This window comes from Miniopterus schreibersii (genome assembly GCF_964146895.1).
Source record: "Miniopterus schreibersii genome assembly, chromosome: 6".
In the NCBI taxonomy this organism is placed as follows: domain Eukaryota; kingdom Metazoa; phylum Chordata; class Mammalia; order Chiroptera; family Miniopteridae; genus Miniopterus; species Miniopterus schreibersii.
The window spans coordinates 5,387,162-5,413,893 of NC_138107.1; the positions used below are offsets into that span (position 1 = coordinate 5,387,162).

Here is a 26,732-nt window from a genome sequence, read left to right on the forward strand (position 1 = left end):
CGAATCCAACCTGGGACTCTTCGGTCCTGTGGGCTGACGCTCTAACCACTGAGCAAAACCGGCCAGGGCCCATGACCCTTCCGACCCTTGGCCCCTGCTACCTGGATCCTGAAAGTGTCCTGGCTTCTGTCCTTTCCCAAATCTTGCCTGTTCAGCTTTTCCTTCCATTCTGTCACCATCCTTCCAATAACTATTCTTACTTCTGGGGGTTAATTTGTTAGTCTCTACAGCCAGCTGCTTCTTCAGCTCCATGATTCCCAGCCTGGAGTCACCGCATAAAGGGTGAATGTGGCACAGGAGGCCCAAGCCATCCATTGGCTGTGTGGCGTGGGGCTCGCTGCCACCTGTGAAACGGGAAGAACAGCTCCTTACGGGGCAGGGTGTGAAGCCAGTGAGATGAAATATCTGCTCTGAGGTCGGGGGCCACAGAACACAGAGAAGGGGATCAATAAATGTCTTGGCTTAATGCACACTGTCTCTGAAAGCACTAAACTCTAAAATGCAACATCAATTGCTGCATCCAGGATTCCCAGGCTCGGGGCTGATCTCTACTCCTCCCCTCCAAGTTTCCTCTTGGTCCTGTCCTGCCTTCTCCTTCTTGCCTTGAATCTTTGCCCTAAATCTATGTTGGAACCCAGGCAATTTGCCTGCTTTCCTGAAATCAGAAAAGCCACCCTGACTGAGTGGAGGGTGGGTGGGTCCGTGTGGATAGGATGGGAAGAAAGAAGGATGTCCCTAATTTCTGTCCTCCGAGTACGCAGCCACATTCAATGGCTCTGAAACCTGCTGAGAGGGGCGCCCTCCGAGCCTGCAGAGGCAGAGCTGTCGGGCGCCGAGTAAATGTTCCCAGAAAGCCCAGTTAAGAAATAACTCGGGGCAGAGTCGTGGACAAAGAGGGAAATGACTTTCCTTTAAAGGACCGAGATCCCTGAACAGCGCGGGGCGGCTGTTGCACCCATGGGGGCTCCGCCGAGCCCTCCTCTGCGGACCAGGCGGGCACCGAGACCGAGACCGCGCCCGGCAGGCCCCGCCCCAGAGCCGGCAGGGCGGGCGGGCCTGGCCCCGTGGGTGCTAGGGAGCGGCCCCCAGATTCCCTGGTCTGTGAGGACATGTGTCTGTCATGAGCAGAAGGAAACAAGTGGGGGAGCAAGCTGAGGGGCAGCGACGTTCGCCGGAAGCTGCAGGTTCCAGCCTGGGGATCGCAGGGTCCCACCTAGGCCGCAGGGTGTCATCTAGGCCGCGGGGTGTCATCTAGGCCGCGGGGTCCCACCTAGGCCACGGGGTCCCACCTAGGCCACGGGGTCCCACCTAGGCCGCGGGGTCCCACCTAGGCCGCGGGGTGTCATCTAGGCCGCGGGGTCCCACCTAGGCCGCGGGGTCCCACCTAGGCCGCGGGGTCCCACCTAGGCCGCGGGGTCCCATCTAGGCCGCGGGGTCCCACCTAGGCCGCGGGGTGTCATCTAGGCCGCGGGGTCCCACCTAGGCCGCGGGGTCCCACCTAGGCCGCGGGGTCCCACCTAGGCCGCGGGGTCCCATCTAGGCCGCGGGGTCCCACCTAGGCCGCGGGGTCCCATCTAGGCCGCGGGGTGTCATCTAGGCCGCAGGGTGTCACCTAGGCCGCGGGGTCCCATCTAGGCCGCGGGGTCCCACCTAGGCCGCGGGGTGTCATCTAGGCCGCGGGGTCCCACCTAGGCCGCGGGGTCCCATCTAGGCCGCGGGGTCCCACCTAGGCCGCGGGGTCCCATCTAGGCCGCGGGGTCCCACCTAGGCCGCGGGGTCCCATCTAGGCCGCGGGGTCCCACCTAGGCCGCGGGGTGTCATCTAGGCCGCGGGGTCCCACCTAGGCCGCGGGGTCCCACCTAGGCCGCGGGGTGTCATCTAGGCCGCGGGGTCCCACCGAGGCCGCGGGGTCCCACCGAGGCCGCAGGGCTGAGGTTCCGCCCGAGGCGAGTCCCTCCCCTGCGCTCCACGGGACCCGGCGGGCGCGTCCCAGCCCGGGGGAAGGCGCCCGGGCGAGAGCGCCGTCCCCTGGTGGACGCTGCCCCCTGCACGCCCGCAGAGGCGTCGCCGCTCCCTTTCGCGCTGGTCGGTCTCCTTTCATCCCCCGGAGGTCAGAGTTCGGCCGGATCCCCACGGGACTGCAATGTCCCCGAAAACTGTGCTGCAGCATAACGTGAATGCCCCAGCGAGGCCTGCAAAACGCCTCGCTTATCCGTCAAGTCTGGATATTTGGGTCCGGGATGGACAGAGGGAAGGTCAGGAACTGCGAAGATCCGAGGCGCCTGCCCGCACCCGCCTTCCCCCCGGCACTCGCTGACCTCCGGCCAGGCCGCCGGCTGGGCGGGCAGAGACCCTTCCTCGGCGAGCTCGCTCTGTCGAAGCAGCTGCGCGCCGCCCAAGCCCCAACCCCTGGGCCCCTGTGCTCCTCGGCTGAGGCTGGAGTCAGGTCAAATGTGAGGCCATCTGGACTCCCCAAGGTTGAAACCTGGAAGTGGGGCACGGGTGTAGGGGGCAGGGACCGGGAAGCGGGAAGGAGGTGGAGGGACAGGGCTGCAGGGGCCGCGGACCTGGAGGAGCTCAGCAGACCACCACCGGCACGGGGGGGGGGCGCGGGGGCCCCCCCGAGTCAGGCAGGGCGGACGGACACCGCGGGGGTGTGCGGAGGGAAGAACGGGGGCTCGAGGTCGGTTCAGGATGCTGCCCCGGCTCCGCCCTGAGGCGTGTGGGCCAATCCGGAGCCGCCCCCGGCCCCGACACCACCCCGCCCTGCCCCGCACTCGGCCCAGGCGCTTTGGAGGCTCTGAGTAGGTTCCCAAAGCGGAGATGGGGCGGAACCCAAGAAAAGGAGCGGCGAGGGCGGCTCTGCCACGCCCCCGCCCGCAGCAGCCAATCGGAGGGCCCGCCATCCGCCCGCGGTGTGCGCACGCGCGGAGGACACCTCCTCCCCGCCCCGCGAGCCCCGCCCCCCGAGCGCTAAGAGGGTAGAAACCGCAGCCCTCGCTCCGATCGCTGGGGCGTGGCCGGGATGCTCAGGCCTTAGGGGCAGAGGAATCAGGGAAACATCGCCAGAGTACTGACTTCGGGCTGCCCGCACCTTCCTCCTCAGGACTTACAGGCGCCCGAGTCTCCCCAGTCCAGTCTGAGATCAGATGAGGTGCACGGGCGGCGGCAGCAGGAAGACTCCCAGTCACACAGAAGTGGACGGGACGGGCCCTGCAAACCTGGCTCACCCCCGCCCCGACGGTGTGGGTGCTGCAGCCTGCAAGGGGCCGCGACAGCCACAACCAGAGCAGCGAGTGAGCTGACAAAGGAACAGCAATCCCAAGGTCAGCTCAAGGGGCAGAGCCGCAGTGCTCGAGGCCGCGCAGCCAGGTAGCCAGCCCTTGCATCTGCCATCTTAACCGGGGTCACCTTCCTCCACCAGGTAGGTCAGTCATCAGATACTCCCCACCCTAAAACCAATGCAGCCACTCTGGCCTAAAGCAGCTAATGGTTAGAGGTCACTGTGTCCCTACTTTCTCAACACCCACCAGAATGTAAGCCCAGGACGTATTCAGAGATGGAGGTGACCCTGGACCACAGATGGGGCTACTTGAACGCCCCAGGAGGAAGGAGAAAGGAAATGGAAGAAGGGCATTATATTAAATATTTATTGTTCTCTGTAGACTGACCTTGAAGTACCTCTCAAGCCAGGAGGGGGACTAGTTAGTGTTCAAGTTGCCATAATCTTAGGTCAAAAAGCTACAGAAATCACTTTGCGTAAAAAAAAAAAACAAAAAAATCAATGACTTGAAGGCAGTCTCCCCTTGCCACCAATTCCAAGAGGTGAGGCTTCACGCTCAGGACATGGTGACAAGAGTTGAGTGAACCAGAGATTGAGGCAAGTGAAGGTTTTACTAGAGGAAGAGAGAGGAGCCTTGTTTTCTGTTAGTTTTTGGGGGGACGGAGCATCGTGACAAAATTGGGAGAATGATCAGGTCGTTTTGGAGGCCCAGGGGAAGGTGGTCCTGGGACACCTGAAGACACTGGGAGGTCCAGCATCCCCTGATGAGGCAGGGCCCTGGGGACGAAGGCAGGGCGAGGCATGTCATAGACCCAGGAGGAAAGGGAGAACTGGGAGGGGCACACAGGTGAAGGACGTGGGTGGGCTGCAGGAGTCCATGGAGAGGGCTGGTGAAGCCCTCAACCCCAGCACATCAGAAGTTGGGCTTGTGCTTCTTGAGCTCTACCATAAGGTGGTGAATGTTGATGAGCTCAGCCCGGGCAGGGAGCGCGCGGAGCTGGGGCTGAGACAACACCCGGTGAAAACGATGATAGAGCTGGATCAGCTGGGTCAATGCTCCCTGGCCAGAGAAAGGCAGGAGGGGGTAAGACTGTAGGGCAGCGCTAAGGATGGTGATTAAGAATCAGGTTAGAGCTTTTCCAGAACTCTGGGCACAACTGGTAGTTGAAGATCAAGGGTCATTTGGATGATGCCGAGCCCAGGGAAAAAGGGTGGGGGGTGGGGATTAGTGATAGGCGCAGGATGGGAGTGGGGGCTGGGAGTTGCAGGTCACCTGGATGATACTAGTTCCATTTCTGAAGTTGGTGAAACTTCGCATTACATCCTGACTCAGAGACTCCACCGATGATTTCCAGGAACTACCAAAGCCACGGATCAGCTGAGTAACACGGGCTGATGGTAGGAGGAAAGAGAGAGTGCCAGATAAGGACTAGGCTAAATGATCTTTGACCTCACAAAATCCTCCCCAAGGCACAGCCATCCTCACCATCCAGCCCCTTTTCTCTGGTGGTCTCCCACCCATTCTTACCTGCTCCACCCACTCCCCACGCAATCCCCATCCTCTCATTTTTCATTTCCAGTCACCTTACCACTGGCCCCCTCTCTCTACCACACCATCCTCATACCTTCTTCCCCTCGAAGTCGCTCAGCCTGTCCACGCTCAATCAGAGCCTCGGCCTCCTTCACAAATGCCACCAAACCACCAAAAGGGGGAGAGAGCAACTCTTCAATGAATTCCTGGAGAAACACACACACACAAACAGTTGAGTGTCCTGCTGTCAGCAGATTTTTCCAATTCTGGCATCATGACCCACTAAGTCCTTAGAACACTCCCACAGCAAAGGTCATATACTTTAAGACACTGCGGTCTCACAAGAGGTAGGGGAAATCTTCAAGGTTCCCCTTCCTAAAAAAACAAAAACAGAAACAAAATTTCAATGGGAGCAGAGCAACAAGAAACTGGGGTCAAGGCTGGAACCAGAGGAGTGGGTGCTGGGAGAGGCAGGGCTACAAGAAGGCAAATGGCCATGGCAACTCTGCTATCTGGAAACAGCCTGATGCCAGTCTCTCATGAGAGCCACAAGAGGTGCTGATGTAAACCCAGGTGGATGGCATCTTTCAGCTCTTGCAAAAGTAGAGGCAACTCCTTTCTGAAGGAAAATATTCTCAATTCCAATTTAGGCCCATATGACTCCTCCTGATTGAGATCAAGCAATGAACTCAAAGATCACCAGATATATAAGAAAGCAATGAGAGTCAGTGTAGACAATAAGTAATGGCCTGAGACCTACAAAAACTGCCAGCATCAGAACTGTCAGATACCGACATATGGTTGTACATTCTTTTTAATCTTCACTGAAGGATATTTTTTCCATTGCTTTTTCAGAGAGAGTGGAAGACGGAGGAGAAAGAGGGAGAGAGAAATATCAATATGAGAGAGACACATCAATTGGTTGCCTCCTGCATGAGCCTGCTACCGAGGTACATGCCCTTGGCCAGGATCGAACCCTGGACCTTCAGCCCACGGGCTGACGCTCTAACCACTACGCTGGGCAAAACCAGCTAGGGCTGGTTGTACATTCTTTATGAAATGTTTAAAGAAGTTAAAAATACAAAGATAAGCAGTTAACAAGATGGAATTTTTTAGAAATTATTTAAAAATAAAAAATGTTTTAGTTGTTCTGGTCATGATGGTATAGGTAAATGCAGTACTTGAATCCTCCCACAACCACATCAAAATTACAACTAAACTACAGAACAATCATTCAGAAAGCCTGAAATCTAGCTGGAAAGAAATCCTACAACTAAGGATATAAAGAAGCCACATCAAGACTGGTAGGAGGGGTGGAGACGCAGAACGGGCTGGTCCCACGCCCACATGTGGCAGATAAATATCATAAATATCGGGATATCTCAGCTGCACAGGTCTCCCTGGGGAGCGAAGGGATGCCAGCCCAGGGTTCCAGTGCCAGGAAGAGAAGTCCCCATAACTTCTGGCTGTAAAAACCAATGGGGATTGTGGGTGAATGAGACAGGTGCTGTAATATAGAATACACACCAGACTTCGGAAAATTCATACAGAAAACATTTTTAAATAAATAATTACTAATTTTTGTTGATTCTATTTTGAAAAGATAATATTTTGGATATAGTGGTTTAAATAAAATATATTATTAAATTCACTTCACCTGTTTCTTTTTAATTTTTAAAATGTAGCTATTAGAAATTTTAAAATTAGTTAAGTGGTTCATATTATGGCATGCATTATATTTCTATTGGACAAGCACTGATCTAGACTTGGTCTAAACTTTCTTTAAGTTCTCTACCCAGCAAAAGGGAATATTCTCATAGCAGAGGAGTGACCAGAGGGAGAAAGCACACACTGGGCTTGGGCTAGCAATCCTTCCCACATAATATCAAGCAGCAGCCCACCAAAAGGGACTGGGAGCACAGGTTAACAGCTGGCTCCCCACCCTGGCAAATTCCATGGCACCTCAGCTGTTCTCAGCAGTCCACCAGTTTAAGTGCATCTTGTGGGATCAGGGGATCTACAGAGTTACATTTCTGAAGGCAGAGCTGACATTCCCTCAGGTCACCCAACTGGGCAGGTGAGGACAATGGTTTCCTTTGTCATCTAATTACATGTTATTTTACTAAAAGGAGAGAAAAGAATGGGAAAGTTTAACCTATAACTAATCAGATCCCAGAAGAAAGATGGAGGAAAAGCAATGTTTAAAAAGATACTGGCTGTGAATTTTCCCCAATTAATTACAAAGGTAAACTCAAAGACCCAAGAAACACAACAAGATACCAAAAAATAAACAAAGAGAAACCCATATCCAGACATATTGTTGTAAAACTTCAGAATACTAAGGAAAAAAGAGGGGCTCTTTAAGAGCAGTCACAGAGAACAGACTGCCTTCAAAGGAACAACAATTAGAACAGCAGCAGACTTCTTCACAGCAATACTTTAACAGTGGAAAATCCTCCTCTAAATGTTGAGAAAAAATAACTGTTAACTTAGAATTTGACAGTAAGACAGCAAAACTCTTTTTTCCGAACAAAGAAGAAATAAAGACATTTGTATAAAAATAAGGTTTATTACCAATAAACTTTCACAAAGGAATTTCTAAAAAGTTGCTTCAGGAAGAAGGAAAATGATCCCAAAAAGATCATCAAGTTTTAAGAAGGAATGGTGAGGAAATAAGCTGGGAAACATTCATGGAAATCCAAATAAATAGTATCACTATAAAATAGCAACAATTAAAGGTAGGAAATAAATAAAATGCTGGTCAATAATTAGCATGAAAGACAGGAGGAGGAGGAGTGACTGGAGCATTAAAACATTTAAAATGTACTGTTTGAGAGAGGGGTTAAATATTAAGTTTATATATTAAATTAAATATGTAAGGCAAAATTTAAAGGACAAATTCCGAAAGAAGGAAGTACAAAATGCAAACACTTAGAGAGAAAAATAATGTAAAATTATTTTTACATTAAGAAAAACAAAGACAAGAAGCACAAATGACACAGCACAAATAGAAAACTAAAGATGACAAAAACAAGTCAAAATATAACGTTAATCATAATAAACATAAATGGATTAAAATCACAACTTAAAAGGCAGAGATAATCCAACTGGATTTTTTAAAATTCCAGGTATATGCTATTTACAGAAAATGTGAAAACATAAAAAGGCTGAAAGCAAAAGAATGGAAATAAATTAATAAGCAAATATTAACCAAAATAAAGTTGGCAAAACTATGTTAATATCAGACATAATAGGCTTTATGACAAAATTATTAGGGCTAAGGTGGGTCCTTATATAGTGACAAATACTTTATGTCATCAGTAAGAGCTAATGGCTCTAAACTTTTAAGAATTCAGATAAACTAAGATAAGTCTCCAATCATGGCCATCCCATGGCTTCCCAGGAGAGGGCAGAGGCAGTTACCAAAGGAATGGGATTCGGGCGCTGCCCCAAGCAGGCCACTTACACCCGTGGGACCTGAGAGCTCCTCAGAGGAGATTTAGAGAAGGAGAAATGAAGACTCCAAGATATCTTTGCTACAGAGAACAAACAGGAATGGGAAAGAAAGCCTCCTCCTGTGCAACAGGAGAACCCAGCCCCTGAGCTGGACCAGTCTTAAGAACTGGTGAAGGAAATCTGGGAGAGGAAAAAATTCCTGTCTGAAATAGAGGCCCCAGGAGAGAGCAGACAGTACTGAGGGATCATCCTTGCTGAAATCTCCCAGAAACTACAGGAAATGTAAGACTGACCACAAGAGGAGTGAGGAGTTTAGGAAGGCTCTTGTCACCACTGAAGCTGTCTCCGGAGATGGTGGCAGAATAGCCCAACCTTGACCACTGGGGTTCCCCCCTTGCCAAGCAGGGTCATCCCCATCCTGGCCTTCAGCCATGTCAAATGGTCATACAGAACTGCACAGGCCTAGGGTACCATGAGCATATACAACACCCTAGAAAATGGACCACATGAGAGAATGAGCTGATTCTCCTTGAGACTGTGCCCAGGGATGCTGGGTCAGCTGTGCCTCTGAGACCCAGTCACAGACACACACAACTTCAAATCTTTTCTTGGGGAAAAAGCCCCATATACCGTGAAGGCAAGTCCCAAGTCTTACCATCTTGGGCAAGTGTCTAAGGGCATACAATAAGCCCTCTTCCCACCATCTTCTCCCGCTCTGTGTCCCCACACTTGGTTTTCAGTACTTAGGAACGAATACAACTCCTCCTTCCTACCTGTCTTGGGACCTACTTATTTGACTTCTTCCAGCCTTAGTAAGTATTTAACCACTACGATTAACTGGCCAATAAAAAACACATTTAACACGGGTTAAAAAAACCCCAACAATTTAGATAAATGAAGCTGAAACTACATAAAGCAAAACTTGATAGAAATGCAGGGAAAAAGTGACAAATCTATGAATTTCAAAATATCTCTCTCGATTACTGATAAGTAGACAAAAATAATCAATAAATGCATAGATGATGTAAAAAGCACAATTAAAAAGCTTGACCTTCATACCCGACAAATACAGATTCTGCTCAGACACACATGGAACATTTACAAAAGTTGATTATGTACCAGGCCACAAACAAATTTCAAAGAATCAGTACCAAAAAAAACACATTCTCCATCCACAATGCAATCTAGACATTAATAACAAAGATAAATAAGAAAACTTTTAGAAATTTAAAAACACTCTTCCAAAAATCTCATGATCAAATAATTGAAATATAAAATTCTTTTTATTTTATTTTTTGCTAATCCTCACCCTAGGATTAAAAAATATATATGCCCGCCCTAGCCAGTTTTCCTCAGTGGTTAGAGCGTAGGCCCTCGGACTGAACAGATACTTTTTCCATTGATTTTCAGAGTGTAGAAGGGAGGAGGGGAGAGAGAGAGAGACAGAGACATCATTGTGAGAGAGACACATCAATTGGTTGCCTCTGCCACATACCCCGACTGGGGCAGGGATCAAACCTGAAACCCAGGTTATGTGCCCTTGACTGGGAATCCAACCTGAGACCCTTCAGTGCACAGGCTGAAGCTCCAACCCCTGAGCCAAACTGGCCAGGACTGAAATATAAAATTCTTAAAGATAAATGACAAAAAACTGCTACATATTCAAACCTACAGAATTCAAAAAATGCAGTACTTAGACAGACTTACCCTGGTTGCAGGTTCACCGCCCCCCCCCACCTCATGGAGGCGCATGTGGGAGGCAACCGATCGATGTGTCTCACATCAATGTTTCTCTCTATCCCCCCCCTCCTCCCTTCCACTCTCTCTAAAAATCAATGGAAAAAATATCCTTAAAAAATATCCTCACTCCTTGGATGATTAAAAATAACAATAATAATAATTATTATTATTATAAACTATATGATTATCTCAAGTTTCAGAAAAAGCATACATCCTTGATTAAAAATTCAATACTCATTCATGATTTTTAAAAATAGTAACTCTTGCTATAGTAGGGATTGAAAGAAATTTTCATAACCTGACAAAGGGCATCTATAAGAAAATCTACAATAACATTACTCTTAATGGGGAAATGATGAAAGCATTCCTTTTAAAATTAGGTAAAGATAAGTGTTCTCACTATTACCACTTCAATTATTCATCTCTGTCCTGGAGGTACTAGTAAGTGGAGTAAGAAAATAAGGACATAAGAAATTAAAGACATAAGGATTAGAAAGGAAGAGCTAAAACTGTCATAAATCATAGATGATGAATCCCTACATGAAACATACACACAATTATCCAGAAATACTAGTAGAAATAATAATTTAGGAAGGTGGCTGGCTATACGGTGAGTATAAAAAAACCAATAACATTTCTATATCCCGGTTCAAACAACAAGAAAATTTCTTTTTCACCCTGGCCGGGTAGCTCAGTTGGTTAGAGCGTTGCCTAGATAAACCAACGTTGCAGATTCGATCCCTGGTCAAGGCACTTATAAGAATCAACAAATGAATGCAGGGATAAGTGGAACAGCAAATCGATGTTTCTCTCTCTCTTTCCATTCCTCTCTCTAAAATCAATCAATCAATCAATAGAAATTTTTTAAAAGAAAATTTCTTTTTCAAAAGATAACATTTAAGTAACGAGTATATTTAAAGAACAAATTCTGAAAGAATAGAGTAGAAAATCCAAACAGTTACAGAGGAAAAAAAGTACCCATTATTCCTAGTTATTATTCCTAAATCAATCCCTAAATAAATGTAGATTGATTCCCACTAGGAATAACTACAATAACAACTCCTAGCACACTAGGGATTAAAAGGAATTTTCTTAACATGATAATGGGCACCTACAAAATGCCCACAGCTACAGCCCTCTTAATAGGGAAACGATGAAAGCATTCCTTTTAAAGTCAGGAACAGGATAAGGGTTCTCACTATTACCCTTCTATTTAATTATTCAACACTCACAGAGGTCCCAGCCAGAACAGAGGATTAGAAAGAATTCATTTATTTATTCCAAGTAGGACTAAATCTACATGTGACCCCTACCAAGGAATAACAAACAAAAGATTTGTAATGTCTTTGTGCTGAAAGTTATAAAAGATTATCAAAAGGCATTAAAGAATATGTTTTTAAAAAGGAGAGGGAACCCATGTTCATGAGCAGTAAGTGTCAACATCATGAAGTATCAGTTCTTCCAAATCGATCTACATTGATCAATGCAATTCCAATCAAATTCCTTAATGGGGTTTTTTATGTGAAAATTTACAAGCTGATTATAAAATTTATATGGAAAATCAAACTGCCAATAATACTCAACATACTGATGAAAAAGAAGTTAGGAGAATTTGCCCTATAAAGCATAATAATTAAGACGGCATTGCAGGGTAGACAAATTGACCAATGGGACAGAATAAAGGCAAGACCCACATCATTGTGGAGCTTTGCTATGTGACAGAGACCGCACTGCAGATCAAGTGGGGAAAGAGATTTTCTATAAATGGTTCTAAGCGAATCATTATCCATACAGAAAAAATTAAATTAGATTCCTACCTCATATCATACACAAAAATCAATTCTAGGTAAATTTAGGAGTTTAAAGTAAAAAAGCAAAATTCTACAATATTAAGAAAACTGTAATATTTTCCTGACCTTGGAATAATAAGGGATTTCTTAAATAAGACACAAAAATAAAGATTATAAATTCAGCCCTGGTGGTGTGACTCAGTTGGTTGGGCATCGCCCTGTGCACTGAAAGGTCGCCAGTTCGAACCTCGGTCAGGGGCACATGCCCAGGTTTCAGACTCATTCCTCGGTAGGGAATGTGCAAGAGGCAGCCAATCGATGTTTCACTTTCACATTGATGTTTCTCTCTTCCTCTCTCAAAAACTCAATTTAAAATCTTTTTAAAAAAAGATTATAAATTCAATCATATTACAATTAGGATTTCTGATTATCAAAAGACAACATAAAGGAAATAAAATGTATATTGAGAAATATCTGCAATTTATATAATCAAAACCAACAGAAGATCAGTATGTAGAATGTATAAAAAATTCTTTTTGTTGTTGTTGTTAATCCTCAACAGAGGACATTTTTTCCATTAATTTTTATTTTTTTAAAAAATATATCCTTATTGATTTCAAAGAGAGGAAAGGATGGGGAGAGAGAGAGATAGAAACATCAATGATGAGAGAGTCATTGATTGGCTGCCTAGCCTGCAACCCAGGCATGTGCCCTGACCGGGAATCAAACCCCGATCGCCTGGATCCTAGGTCGATGCTCAACTGCTGAGCCACGTCCGGCTGGGCAATTAATTTTTTTAGAGAGAGTGGAAGGGAGGGGGAGAGACACAGAGAGAGAACCAATGATGTGACAGAGACACATAGATTGGTTGCCCCCCTCATGTGCCCTGACCAGGGCCGGGGAATCGAAACCTCAACCCTTCAGTCCACAGGCCGACACTCTAACCACTGAGCCAAACTAGCCAGGGCAAGAACTCTTTTTTAAAAGAATGTTTTTATTGCCCAGATGGGAGTGGCTCAGCAGCTGAGCATTGACCTAGGATCCAAACGATCAGGGTTTGATTCCTGGTCAGGGCACATGCCCGGGTTTCGGGCTGGGTCCCCCATCGAGCGCGTGCAGGAGGCAGCTGATCAAAGACTCTCTCATCATTGATGTTTCTATCTCTCTCCCTCTCCCTTCATCTCTCTGAAATCAATAAAGACATATTTTAAAATAATGTTTTTATTGACTTTTAGAGATAAAACATATTAAAAAAACTTATCTACATCTATGCGCACTAAAAGACATAACTGTTCAAAACAAACAAACAAACAAAATTGAAACAACTCATAGACTCAGAGTGAACTACTGGTTGCTAGATGGGAGGGGGTTTGAATGACTGGGTGAAAAAGGTGAACGGATTAACAAGTACAAATTGGTAGTTGCAGAAGAGTCACGGGGATGTAAAATACAGCATAGGGAATATAGTCAGTAATATTGTCAAAGAACTTATATGCATATATGCATAGCCCACGGACACAGACAATAGTACAGTGAAGGCTTGGGGTGGGGGTGGGGAGCCAGGTGGAGGTGGGCAAAGGGGTGAAAATAGGGGACACATCTGTAATACTCTCAACAATAAAAGTAAATTTAAAATAATAATAATAATACTGTAATAACTATGTATGGTGCTAACTGGGTACTAGAAATATTGGGGGAACATTTTGTAAAGTATATGATTGTCTAACCACTATACTGTATACACCTCAAACTAATACAAAATAATATTGAAAGGAAGCTGTAATTGAAAAATTAATATGAAAATGATAAAAAGGACATAACTTCATAAAAATGCCCACAGCAGCAAAAAACTGGAAATAATCCAAATGTCCTCTTTCAGGAACACATTATATTCATGTAAGTCACATGATCCAACAATGAAAAAAATGAGGTACAGCCCTGTATAACAACATGACCATATTAGAAAAATTGTGCATGAAGAAGTCCTGATCCCATTTTTACGACACTCAAAAATATAACTAAATAATTATTGTTTTGGCATAGGTACATCTATATTTTTAATTAATTTTTAGAGAGAGAGGAAGAGAAACACTGATTTGTTCTACTCAATGATGCACTCATTGGCTGCTTCTTGTGTGCACCCTGACCAGGAATTGAACCCACAACCTTGGAGTATCGAGACGATGATCTAACCAATTGAGCTATCTGGCCGTGGCTTAGCTATAATTATATATTTTTTTATTTATGTATTTAAAATATATCTTTACTGATTTAAGAGAGAGGAAGGGAGAGGGAGAGATAGAAACATCAATGAAGAGAGTCATTGACTGGCTGCCTCCTGCATGCCCCCTGACTAGGGATCAAGCCCGTAATCCGGGCATGTGCCCTGACTGGGAATCAAACCACAATCTTCTGGATCCTAGGTTGATGCTCAACCACTGAGCCATGCCTGGCCGGGCTATAGCTATATTTTTAAAAGCAAGGGCATGATAAACACAGCATGTAGGTCACCAGGTGCTTCTATGTCAGAGGCAGGGAGATGCAATGAAGAGGAATTCATACTCTAAGATTGGTTATTGCCAAAGTGTGTTGTGGGCTCATCGGTGTTTATACCATTTTAAAAAATACAAAATAGACCAATAATGGCGGCATGTTGTGAACTAAGAGTTATAATAATTCTAATTCTGTGTAAATGGTGTCCATTAACTGCCACTTTATTTTCCCCACTCCCTACCTGTGTCCGAGCATTGAGCAGCTGCTGGAAACTCTCAACCTCCTTGCTGTCGTCCGCAGCCCGTTCCTAAGGGGAGACAAAGGGAAACCTCAAGTTCGGGGCAGGCACTCACTGCAGGAAACTTCCTTCCTTCCGCAGTCACTGCACTTAGCCAGACGCTGTGCCAGACTCCAGAACAAACCACTGAACCAACAAAAGCCTGCCCTCAGAGTTGCCAGAAGAGTGGGGCAGCCGATTCTGCAGGCAGGGAAAGAGGAGAGCAGGGGCGTCCGTTACCATCAGCACGCCCAGCATCATGTCGTAGTTGTTGATCAGAAACACAAGCTGCTCCTTCCTTGAGGAGAACTCAGCTGCCACTCGGAGGACAAAGTTCTCCACTTCCACCTGAAAAAGCCGAAGGAGGTGACAGGAGGTGAGGGCACACGGCCCCTCCTCACACTCCCACGGCTTCAGCGGGAGCTGCCCCTCACCTGGAGCTGCCCCAGCAGCTGCATCGTCCGCTCGTTGGGAATTGTCTGATTGATGCTGACAAGAGCAGATGAGAACTCTGCATATCGGCGTGTGATCTGGGAAAAAGAAGGTGGGAAGAAAAATCACCCCACCCCCCTGACCCAGCCAACACAACCTCCCAGCTCCCCTGAGCTGGCCAACCAACCTGTAACTCCCGCCTCCAATCCTATGACCAGCGCCCAACCGCCCTGAGTGTAGCACACTCTTGGACTGCCCCTCACACCATATGGCTAAACATCCCACAGGACCAAACCACCACATAGACCTCCCCCGAAACCGAAGCTTAGAGCCCAGCCCTTCAGGAACCCCTCTGTTACCCTCGCCCTCCCTCACATAGTGGGGCCGAGTATCCAGCCCCCCAAGGCGCTGAGGGTCAGTGCTTCGGACACTCTGCACATTCATCTCCAGTATCAGCTCAAACCGTGGCCACAGCAAGGCAAGCACCTGCTCCCAGTACCTGTGGGCTTAACCAGAATCAGCCATCAGCTGGCCAGCAATGTGAGAGGCGGGGTGGGGGTAGGGGAGGGGCGGGGTGGAGGAGGGGTAGTGTTTGTGTTAGGGTGTGTGGGAAACCGTCCATTCTGGGGCATCCTTTAGGTTAACAGCTGGTGGCTGGTGCTGGCACGACTGGGTGTGAAAGGTGAGTCAGAACCAGTAGTGCTGCCTCTTGGCAGATGAATAGGAATAGAGTCAATGGTATCAAGTCAGTAGGAGCCAAAGGGTCAGGGCAGGGCCCTGTAACACCAAGAGTTCAAGGCCAGCAGGGCTCAAGGACCAGAACTCAGTGACCTGTCCAGGGCGGGAACATCCCTCTTCGCTGTAATGTTGCGGAATCGGAGCACGATGTGGATACAGAGAAAAACAGCAATGGCGTCGTAGCAGTCAGCGAGATAGGACTCCAGGTGCTTCTGCGATTTAGGAATAGGCAGAGGATTGAAAGAGAGTGCTACTTTGTCCTTCCCAGTGGCTAAAGACAAATGCATGTGCTCTTTTGGGGATGTAGCACTGGGAGGGAGGGCAGAAGGGAGGGGAGAGAAACCTAAAAGGGACATGTCCCCCTTCTCTGTCCACTGGCCACTCAGTTGGTCCTGCTGTCGTGCTCACAGGATCTATGACCTCAGGCCTAGTACAGAATTCAGAGCTGAGCACCAAGGTTTAGGGGCCCCTCAGCTATTGCCTGGGTGTGGATCAGCAGTAGGGGTAATCTATTTTGAGGGTTTTGTAAGGAGTCACTGTGAGTACAAGGCTTAGATGTTGCAGAATAAGGGGTTCTGGTTTCATTACCACCAGAGCTGTGACCCTCCTAACAGTGCAGGTCTGAGAACAAAGGAGCGAAGGGTCTCACCAGGGTCATGCTGAGTGTGCGGCCCATGACAGCGTGGAAGAGGTCGTGCGCAGCCGGGCCCGACACAACAAAGAATTCACAGATGAAGAGATATTCCCGGCAGGAATTGTCCAGGAGGGCATAGTGCTGGCTGCGAAAGAGGGCCTCAAATGGATACTAGGATGGGAGGGTAAAGAAGAGAAACAGAGGGATGAACCCAACATTGACGCCCTGTAGAAATGGCTGGGAAGTCAGCAAACCTGGGCACTGAGAGCTCAGGAGACCCTTCTCGTCAAACCCAAGTCTAGGCTGTTTTGAAACAGCATCCTGAATAGGTGGTTACTGAAGGGGGAAAGGGGTACAAGAGAACAGCCCTCCCCCCACCCGCTGTGGCCACACCTGCCTCAGGACATGTCACTCCCCTCAGGGAATCTCTTCCCCTATGTGCTCTTAAGCCCATGGTCCCAACCCTCTTGGCATCACAGAACACTAAGGAGATCGGAAAAGGCCGCTCCCAGGTCCTGGGATGACAGAAGGGCCAGCAGGGCGGGAAGCTCTGACCTTCCCACCCACCCCGGGCCCACCCATCTCAGCATCACCCTATGACTGAAGCGTGCTCTCCCTCCTACCCTCTGTTCTCCCCGCTGGGCGGTGTGAGGCACCAGGATGGGGGCCTCCAGCTCAGTGGGGGAGATGACAGAGCCACGAGTCCCCAGGGTGAAGATGGTGTTTCTGCTTCGCAGGGACGGCTTTGAGAAGAATCGTGAAGGGTGAGTCAGGGAAAACAGTAAGATCACAGCTGTGATTGAAAATCAGACTCAGTACCTCGGGGCCTCCGGGAGCTGGACACAGCTAGATGCCCCTCTTTCCCGGAACTAGGGCCCCACTTCACCTGACATCCGTGAATGTGCTTCAGGAAACCTCTCACCCCGACATCATATGCAAAACCAAGTATCAGAATGCTTTCCTTCTGGGAAGGATGGCCATAGCCCTCATCACATTCTCAAAGGGTTTGGTCCCACAGAAAAAGATCAGAAGTAGTGCCTTGGAAGCTAGAGTCAGAAGCCCCCTCGCTCTCCAGGCCTAGCATAGGGTTCCTCAGCTCTAGGATATCTTTCTTTGCTGTGTCTTCCACACCCATTAGGTCATCTTTCTCAGCAACTTCCTCATACTAGAGAAAAAAGAAAAGATCTGGTAACCATTTCTTCCCATGGCACCATAAAAAACGTGCCTCTATGTTGTCCCCCCTTGCCCAGTGGTAGTCCTTCCTCCCAGCCCAGGTGCCCAGGAATGTTTCCCCCTCCTTGGCCTCACCTGCACCTTCATGAGCCGCCCCAGGTAGGAGCGGTAGTAAGACAGGTAGATCTTGCTCAGCGTCTCCACATATTCATCTCGGATCTCCTTCGCTGTTGCTCTTTCATTGCCCAGCAGGAACTGATAGAAGAACCTGGAGGGGTCAGGGACCTGTAAGTTTCCCTGCCTGCCAAAGAAACCAGAAACCACACTTGGCTGCTCAAAGCTCAGAGGCTATCCTCCCATGGTGACCTGTACTTCAGCAGGGCCGTCTGGGGGATCTGATAGTTGGTCATTGGTTTTCTGAAGGAATAAATCTTCTGAAGGATGAACTCTCGGATCTTCGTCACTGCCTAGATATGGGGGACCAAACACAGGGCATTAAGCTGCAACATTCTTACTACTGGGAGTACTGGAGAAAATGACAAATGTTAAAGGGAGGAGGAGGAAGGGTGGAGAATACCTCTTTCATTTTTTTTAAATTCTCAGGGGAACCCAGAGATGTGAGCCTGAGCTCTGCCAGGGAAATCCAGGGTGAACATGTTGGGGAGGCTGGTTCTAGTCTCTGGGCTATACACCCACCCCTCACCTTGACCCGGAGCCGGTCGAGCACACCTCTGACATCTGCGCAAGCCGCTGTACCTCTAGCCTCCTGCTCTCGGACTGCAGCTGCCTTGGCATCCAGTTCCTGCAGCTGTTCCAGGAATCTGGGCTCTGTCACTGGCGCCTCCAGAATTGCCCTGGGTAGCAGGGAGGGGTGGGATAGGTTAGGAGGGAGACCCAGACATGTCTAGACTCCAAATTCCTTACATCCAGCCTGTGTCTCCTTCCCTTCTTACACTGTATCGTAGTCAGGCTTTACATAGTTTTCTATTCCTGGACCCCTCACTACACCCCTAATCCTGGATGATTCCTAATCTTTGATGCCTAAAGCATGCATCAAGGTTAGAAAGAGTTGTCAACCCAACCTTCAGCTTATGGAAGGTACTTGGTGACCTGGAGCCAGGAAACCCATGTGGTAAGTAGGTCAGGTCAGCCCAGCCCACCTACCTGCTATAGACCTTATGACCCTTCAAACTAGTAACTCACGTGACCAGAGCAGTGGGCACTACCAGACCATCGACAAGCTCCCCAAGTTTCCCACGAACTGCCTGGCGGTTTCGAAGCCGAATGTTCATGGCTCCTGACTGTTCCTGCAGTGTCCGGATCTCAGAGCTGATGGAGCTGAGGTCACTCTGAAAAGCTCCCAACATCTGCTCCATGCGCTGGAGAAAAGGCAGAAGATGTTGCTAGAGCACCAGAGGGGACAAGTGGGCCACCTAAGTGCATTGGTGAAGTCCCCAGTATCGATCAGCCCATGAGGGTAGCAGGTGATGAGGGAAGAGGTACCCCAAAGGTCACTGCCAAATAACATTAGTTATGGCAATAACAACAAAAAAGGTTGCTGAGGTCATACTGCAAGTGACTCTGTCCACACCTGAGGTTGATGACCTAAAGAAGGCACTGGGGACCATGATCTAGTTCAAGGTTATTTTAGAAGTTACAGGTCATGGTTACTAACCTACCTCAAGGACAGCATCGCAGGCTGTGATCTGGTTGTGCAGAGATGCTATGTTCTCACTCTCTTGGATATCTGACCCACAGAAAGTCAAGGGGCCTCTCTGTAAAGATGGAGATCCCCAGATTTGCAGGACCTTTCCAATTTCTCCCTGAGATGATAGAAACCTCAGAGAGAAGATGTCACCCCCAGTTAGGCTGTCTGCACCATGCTCCACAAATCCCCATTTTAATAACACCACCCTTTCCCTCTGCTGGAGGATACAATCCCGAATGGATTTCTGCTCAATCTGCTGTAGCTCCAGCTCAACCTGCTTTGAATAGTGACGGAGATCCACACCCTGGGAGAACATAAGCATGACAGGTCAGGAGGAAGTTACAGTGAGGGAACACTAAACAGAATCAACAGAGGACTAGAGGGTAAGATACCAGGATGATATTATAAGCACAAAGGACTGTTTCCATATTTTTTTTCTTTAAGGGGAGAGTAACAGGGGGCAGGTTAGCAGAGTGGAAAGCCTCACCGTTTTAAGAGCTTCCTTTACTAACTCGTCCTCCAGATTTGCCTGAATGTGAACTGGAAAGAAAAGTTTATTATAAGGGTTCAGTTCCACAGCTCCCTCTCCCCACACTGAACATGTGCACACCAATCCCTGCCTTATTACTTCCAGCCCCCATGCCCCTCAGATAGGCACTCTGCATCCACCCGGTGCCATCACTTACCATCCACTTCATCCAGGATAAATTCATCAGAGGTGATGTCCAACTCTCCAAGCTGCAATGGCTCCTGAAGACCAGGACCACCCCCCTGGAAAGGGAGAAGTTAATGAGAAAGGATACAGGGAAAGAAGGGAAGAACAAAATATAATGGGATAATCCCTAACCCTTCAAAGGGGAGGGAGGAACTTTTACTGGGGAGCCATAGGTACTGAGTGAAAAAATTCCAAGAGTCTCACATTATACCCAATTTATGACGGGGCTAATGGGCAGGGAATATGATAAGGAGCCAGGCAATCAGCAGAGAATGGAGGTGTCTGATGAGAAAAATTAGGAGTTGCAGAGGACAGAGCAGAACTTGCAGTTCTATCAATCTCTCTGGGGAGCTCGTCTTTCTAGAAATGTCAGCTAACACAGTGTTTACCTGCATGCCAGGTACTACTCATTCATCTAACCAACAACCTATATGACAGGTTTTATTATTTTCTTAACCTTATAGGTATGGAAAGTGATGGCAAAGAGGTAGTTACCTTGCCCAAGGACACAGGGTGTGAGTAGCAGAGCTGGAATTAAAACACAGGCAATCTGGCTCCAGAGGCCATGTTCTTAACCTTTAGACAGCACTGCTTCTCTATTCTGCCCGAAAATCTGGAGGTTAACTGAAATTGTGCCCCGGGGATCGGAGTCTACCCTTCTGGTCCCTGCTCAGGCTCAGGTCCGAGCCCAGGGAGGGCTGCGGAGAGCATCTCTGGTAAGCGGCTGAACTCCCACCCTCTGCCTGAACCCGGCCCAGGTCTTTCTGACGCGAGGACGACTGAACGAGATTCCGGAGGAGAAAAAGCCCTGCGTTCTCACCAGCGGGCCCTCCTCCTCCTCCATGTCCGAGGCCCCGGCCCGCAACACCAGCTCCCGGGCAGCTGCCGCCATGGTGGCCGCGGCGGCCATTCCGCGCAGCCTCACTTCCGGCAGCTGTCAGTCGCGGCGAGGCTGTTCTTCCGAGTGGAACTACAAGTCCAGGGTGTGTTGCGCAGCGCGAACTCGTTCCCAAGGGTTTGCGTTAAATCGCTTCACTCCAGCCTTCCCTTTCAGCTCTGACCACTTCACTCAAGCACCAATGGGAACTGAAACTTAGCACAGTCGCACCCGGAACCTTCGCAGCTCTCACACCCCAAAACTTCACGAGCCATAAAGAGACCGCACCGGAAGTCGTGCCAACTAATTCATACTCAGGACTCCAGTGGACTCCCGCACAAGCCGTTTCCGGAAGCTCTTCACCAGGTCGCCCCGCCCCTTCCGCCTGCTAGCTATATAAGACTATTGCGTAACTTCCGCTTTCTCTTCCACAGGAGGCCTACACGCTGGTGGCGCCATGGTAAGACTCAAATCCGTCCGGGGATCCGGCGACATCGAACCGGGGCAGGGAAGGTCTGCTATGAGGGAGCCGAAAACACCCCGTTTTAGGGGCCTGCAACTTCCTGTGTGGAACCTTGGATCGCGCCCCTGGGAAGGAACGACTAAAGACATCCGTTTCTGGGGAGTGGGGCCAGAGGAAGAGTCGCTCCCTGGGCGCTCGAAAGCGGCGAAAGGCTTGGGCGTGTATGGGGACCTCCCGCCTCCGCCGCTCAGAGTGTACTTTGGAAACAGGCAGGAGATTTGTGCTCTCCTAGAGTTCGCATTTCCCCCGAGCCCGAACGTTTCACGTTCCTGCTGTCTGCAGGACTACGGAAGTTCGCTGTGTTGTGAAAACCTGGAGGGGGATCGTTGCTCCCTGTGTGGCGAGTTTAACGTTCCTGTTTGAGGTTGTAATGTGATACTAGTTCACCGTGTCTGCTTTCTCCCCTAATCTCTGTCAGTCTCTAGTGATTCCTGAGAAGTTCCAGCACATTTTGCGAGTACTCAACACCAATATCGATGGGCGGCGGAAAATAGCCTTTGCCATCACTGCAATTAAGGTAAAGTAGGGTGAGGAGTGGACAGTGTAAGTGAACCTTAGGTTTTAAGACCTAAGCTGTAAGTGAGGAAACATAAGCCCCAACCAGATCACCTCAGCTGCTGGGAAGTTCCCTTACAACATTTGCCCCGAAAGGTAAGGAAGGAAAGCCAGAGAACAGTCTCAAGCCTAAATACTTCACCTAAGGGATGGGGAGTAGGTTTGGTTGTCTACCTGAATTTGCTAGAATTTTTCTGGACCATCAGCCATCTTTTTGAGATCATTTTGTGTTTGGTTCCCTCAGTGCATCATAACAGCAACCCTTCCTATGATAGTTATCTGCTCTGTAAATTGGATAATTGTGCATCTTGAGGGGTGGGTAGAAATGCCAACAGTTTCCTAGCGTGAAGAAACATAGTTGGGAGAGGTGTTACTACGTCTTAAGCAGGACATTTCCTCACACATTCCCAGAGGTGAAAGTCATTGCCCCTTTCCAGTTGAAGAGGAAACCAGTACTTGGCTCATTGCATGAAATAAGTTGGTGAATGCAAGCTTGGGTATCCCTCTTCACCAAACTAATGAGCTCTTGGCCTTCCAGAGGAGGACATTCTATTTTTGTTCTCTGGAATATGTGTAATTATTTGTGGAGATGGCTGAATGACTTCCTTTCCCACCAGGATGTACACCCTCTGGGTCAGAGAGAGCTCTGTCTTGCTCACAGTTCCTAGCTTGTGGTGCGTGATAGGTGCTCAGGCAGTGTTAGGGAATGGATAATATCAGGGATACTGTTGCCTGGTTTTCAAAGAATTTTGAAGGAAACTGATTTACAGAGGAGTGTTCAAAACTAAATCCCAGCTTCATCAGATTCCCTCAGTTTTTAATTCTGTACTGCATGGAGCACACTTACTCGTAATTTGTAAGAAGGTTGTAATGCTTTCCTTCTGTCTGGGAACTAGTAAGGCAGTGTAAAATACAGTAGTACCTTTTTCAAGGGTTGTTATGAGACTTAAGTGAGGTGGTAAAGGTAAAAGGTGACCATGGTTAATGGGATGCGTCTGTTAAACTGCCTCTTCAAAATTAGTTGGTTTTGTATTTGTTACCTTAGTTAAATATGTGTCATAACTTTTGTAGTCAATTTAAAACAATCCAAAGCAGTTTCAGGTACTGAGTGAACATCTTGATCAGAAGTCTCTCTAGGGATCCTGGCGCCCTGCTTATCATTGGGAAAGGTTATTCCTATAGATGAGTACTGAGGTTTTTGCTAATTTTGTGAAGAGCCAGCAAAGGCAGCTAGCTTTGTCTCTGGTCTTGGAGGTGGTCTTTAGTTTAAGGACCCAGAGTGGGGGAAAGGCAGGCTGATGGGAGGAGTGCCTCAAAAGATGTGGTTAAAGAACTGGTAAGTAAACTTAATCTCAAGGATGGGTGAGGAATGAAATGGAAGATGACATGAGAAGAGGGTATTGAGAGGTAATAAAGATCATGCACTAGTTCTCTATTTTGTGATCCCTCTCTGGTTGTTTTTATTTCCATTTGTAGACTTTTGCTATGGCCATTCTTTAAGGCTGGATGGTTTTCTGCCTTCCTCTAAATCAGAGATAACTGCTATCTGTGGATTATTTGGAGACATGGAAGGAGGGGGGTGGATTTGGTTACAATGACTACTTTTCTCTAAATACTTTCAGAAAGTAATATTAACTTGGTATCAACTCTTCTGTTATATGGTTCAGGTCCTTTGACTACAAAGATAAGTGTTGGTCCCCTATAGTGGAATCTGGATGGAGAAAACAGGGACAATCTTGGGGCAGAAAAGGGGGCATCTGTGGAGCTAACTTAGGAAATTGGCAGGCCATTATCTAGAGTCAGTAAATAGGGCTTTCAAAAATCTTAGCTTGATGGCAGCCTTTTTAAAACTTGATTATGGAAAGTGTTAAACATTTAAAAGTAAAGGGAAGAAAGTTATTAGCCCCTGTGGATACAGTAAAACCTCAATATAACAGACTAATTTGGGCAAAGGAGTGTCCGTTAAAGTCGAAAGGCTGTTATATAATAATGTAGGTTTTCCAGATTGTGTGTGTTAGAAAATTGACAGGTTATTTTGCCTGTTTTTACTTATATAGACACATTTAGGTATGTATGAAAAGTTTAATTTCACTGAAAGGTTTTCTATATGTATTACAATAATTATAAATTTATACTGAATAGATCTATTGAATGCCTGCATTCACCACTCACTGCAGGTAAACAAATGCACGTGCCTGGGGGGACATCAGGCCAGCACAGGTCAAAACTGCTGCAGAGCCCGAGCTGGTATGGCTCAGTTGGTTGGGCTTGGTTGAGCCTCATCCCATGCACCAGAGGTGGCCAACTCGATTACCCTTCAGGTTGTGGCGCTGATCCTCTCATGGATGTTTCTTTCTCTTCATCTCCCTCTATCTCTAAAATGAATAAAAACATTAAAAACTGCTGCATAAAGTCACGCCACGTGACAACAGAACCAATTCTCTCTCAAGGTGTGGTGTGAACACATGGTAATCATTTGCTGAACATTGTTTATGGGCAGTGACTCTTGCATTTAAATAAGTAGACTATAGTTGTAGATATGAAATATTTATGTCTGTAATTACTGCAGTGTTTTTTCCAACTAGGGCCTGTTCGCTAAAATTTGTTAAATAACTGAATTTATAACAACAAAAACTACCTTAATTATAAGCAAATCTTGGTTTAAATCATTTTAAAATTGACTGTTAATTTTCACATGAGGCCTGGACTGGAAATTTTGTCCCTTAAATCAGGGTTTACTGTATCATTTAGCTAAAAATTAGAAATTTTGTTAAGAGGGAGAGAGAAACATAAATTGGTTGCCTCCCGTACACAGTTCGTCCAGGGATCGAACCCACAGCCCGGGTACGTGCCCTAACTAGGAATTTAACCCGAGACCCTGTCTGTCTGCCTCTTCTAGCTTCTGGTAGTCGCCAGCAATCCTTGATGTTCCTTGTCTTATATAGCTGCATCACTGCAACCCCTTGACTTTATGTTATGTCTTTCCTTCTGTGTCTGTGTGTCCTCTCATTGGATTTAGGGCTGTCCCTAATCCGGTATAACTTCATTCTTATCATATTTCAGGTTCTATTTCAGACTAAGTCACATTTTGAGATTCTGGATGGAAATATATCGTGTGGGGGCACTATTTAACCCAGCCGACCATCCTTAATTATCCAGATCTGTGTGGTTCAGGTGGCAATGAATACCCGTGTTGGTGTTTATATGATGCCACCAGTGTAAGCATTAGTTTCATTTAAGTTTGATTTGGGCAATTAGTTCCCTAGGGCCTGGTCATCTGTGGGCACTGACAAAATCAAGAGTATGATCTTCAGAAACTGGTCATGGGGTCCCTGACCGGGTAGCTCAGTTTGTTAAAGCACCATCCCAGTACATCAAGGTTGTGGTTCAATCCCCCATCGGGGCACATATAAAAATCAACCAGTAAATGCATAAATAAGTGACAACAAATTAATGTTTCTCCCTCTCCTCTCCGCGCCCCCCCCTTCCTCTCTAAAATCAATATATAAAAACATCATGGCTATGCAGTGGCTTGTCCAAAGATTTATGACCTTTAGAGATTCCAGGCAATTGACAGTCCTACCCCTTGATCAAACCTGCTGACCAAAAGACCTTAGTCTTGCTGCTTTGAGCTCCAGGCCCTTTGTCCTCAATGCTCCTGAGTGCCACTGCTGTGTCTAATAGCCAGTGGTTATCGACAAAGTACATATGCTGGGCAATACAAAAGAGAAGCTCCGGCTTTCGGGGTTATCTACCCCAAGTTCTCTGTTCTTGGTCCAGCCCTGCACCTATACAAAATTACTTTCCTCTTTTCTACTTAATCATTAGGCATCTAATCTGGAAAAGGGTGAGGTGCAGGTTGTGTGGGCAAGTATTACAGGCCCTACCTTTGTGTACTTTATAAATAACGGGCTATAAAGGAAACAACAAAAAATCAAACTCTGACCCAATCCAAAATCTCCTCAGGGTGTGGGGCGAAGATACGCTCATGTGGTGTTGAGGAAAGCAGATATCGACCTCACCAAGAGGGCAGGAGAGCTCACGGAGGATGAGGTGAGGACCAGGAAGGGGGTGGGGGGTTGGCCTACCTCGGAGGGGGCCATCTGGATCTCACCTTTGTCCTGCCTGCCAGGTGGAACGTGTGATCACCATTATGCAGAACCCACGCCAGTACAAGATTCCAGACTGGTTCTTGAATAGACAGAAGGATGTGAAGGATGGAAAATACAGCCAGGTGTGTATTGAGATGAGATTAAAGTCAGGGTGTCCAGTCAGAATTGGTCATAGGAGGTTGGGGGTAAAACAAACACCCCTCACCCTCTCTTCCGAATCCAGGTCCTGGCCAATGGTCTGGACAACAAGCTTCGTGAAGACCTGGAGCGGCTGAAGAAAATCCGGGCCCACAGAGGGCTGCGCCACTTCTGGGGGTGAGTTGGGGTGGAGGTTTCCTTTCCCTTCCCGCCCCATCTTCCCACCCAAATCTTTTCTGTGTAATGTGTGTGACCTGTGACCCTTCTTTTCTCACTTGCAGTCTTCGTGTCCGAGGCCAGCACACCAAGACCACAGGCCGCCGGGGTCGCACTGTGGGTGTGTCCAAGAAGAAATAAATTTGTAGGCCTCGTCTGTTAATAAATAGTTTATACACCTATGGCTTCCTTTGTGATTTTTCTTGCTGCTTCTGGGGACGTTGGTGGGGAATGCTAGCTATCATGAAGGACCCTGTTGGTGACTGTCCCAAGTCTCGTAGCTGATGTACCCACCCCGGTTGCTGTCCTTGTTTTGTTTAAAACCGTGGAGTCTCTGGAGT

The 26,732-nt window shown here is 47.6% G+C and overlaps 2 protein-coding genes across 2 annotated transcripts; one reads left to right on the forward strand and one right to left on the reverse strand.

The window, feature by feature from the left end:
- Positions 1-3,624: 3,624 nt before the first annotated feature.
- Positions 3,625-21,211, reverse strand: VPS52 (VPS52 subunit of GARP complex). Its single transcript, XM_081140305.1, has 20 exons — positions 20,791-21,211; positions 19,942-20,026; positions 19,743-19,795; positions 19,484-19,559; positions 19,227-19,294; positions 18,751-18,926; positions 18,251-18,401; positions 17,914-18,014; positions 17,683-17,815; positions 17,482-17,539; positions 16,998-17,131; positions 16,390-16,545; positions 15,834-15,952; positions 15,378-15,501; positions 15,005-15,100; positions 14,811-14,918; positions 14,535-14,600; positions 4,909-5,020; positions 4,557-4,675; positions 3,625-4,343 (listed from the first exon to the last, which is right to left on the reverse strand). The coding sequence occupies exons 1-20, from the start codon at positions 20,878-20,880 to the stop codon at positions 4,197-4,199; spliced, it is 2,172 nt and encodes a 723-aa protein (XP_080996431.1). The 5' UTR covers positions 20,881-21,211; the 3' UTR covers positions 3,625-4,196.
- Positions 21,212-21,260: 49 nt separating this feature from the next.
- Positions 21,261-26,573, forward strand: RPS18 (ribosomal protein S18). The gene is made up of 6 exons (XM_081140876.1): positions 21,261-21,307; positions 21,789-21,887; positions 25,892-25,978; positions 26,058-26,159; positions 26,261-26,352; positions 26,457-26,573. The coding sequence occupies exons 1-6, from the start codon at positions 21,305-21,307 to the stop codon at positions 26,530-26,532; spliced, it is 459 nt and encodes a 152-aa protein (XP_080997002.1). The 5' UTR covers positions 21,261-21,304; the 3' UTR covers positions 26,533-26,573.
- Positions 26,574-26,732: the final 159 nt, after the last annotated feature.

Excerpts from the sequence above, each read along its gene's own strand:
- VPS52 (XM_081140305.1), bottom strand. The coding sequence starts at position 20,880 with ATGGCCGCCGCGGCCACCATGGCGGCAGCTGCCCGGGAGCTGGTGTTG. Across the intron at positions 20,027-20,790 it reads AGGAGGAGGAGGGCCCGCTG|GGGGGTGGTCCTGGTCTTCA; the intron begins GTGAGAACGCAG and ends CTCCCTTTCCAG. Across the intron at positions 17,816-17,913 it reads ACGGCCCTGCTGAAGTACAG|GTTCTTCTATCAGTTCCTGC; the intron begins GTCACCATGGGA and ends TGACCCCTCCAG.
- RPS18 (XM_081140876.1), top strand. Across the intron at positions 21,888-25,891 it reads TTGCCATCACTGCAATTAAG|GGTGTGGGGCGAAGATACGC; the intron begins GTAAAGTAGGGT and ends AAATCTCCTCAG. Across the intron at positions 26,353-26,456 it reads GGGCTGCGCCACTTCTGGGG|TCTTCGTGTCCGAGGCCAGC; the intron begins GTGAGTTGGGGT and ends TCTCACTTGCAG.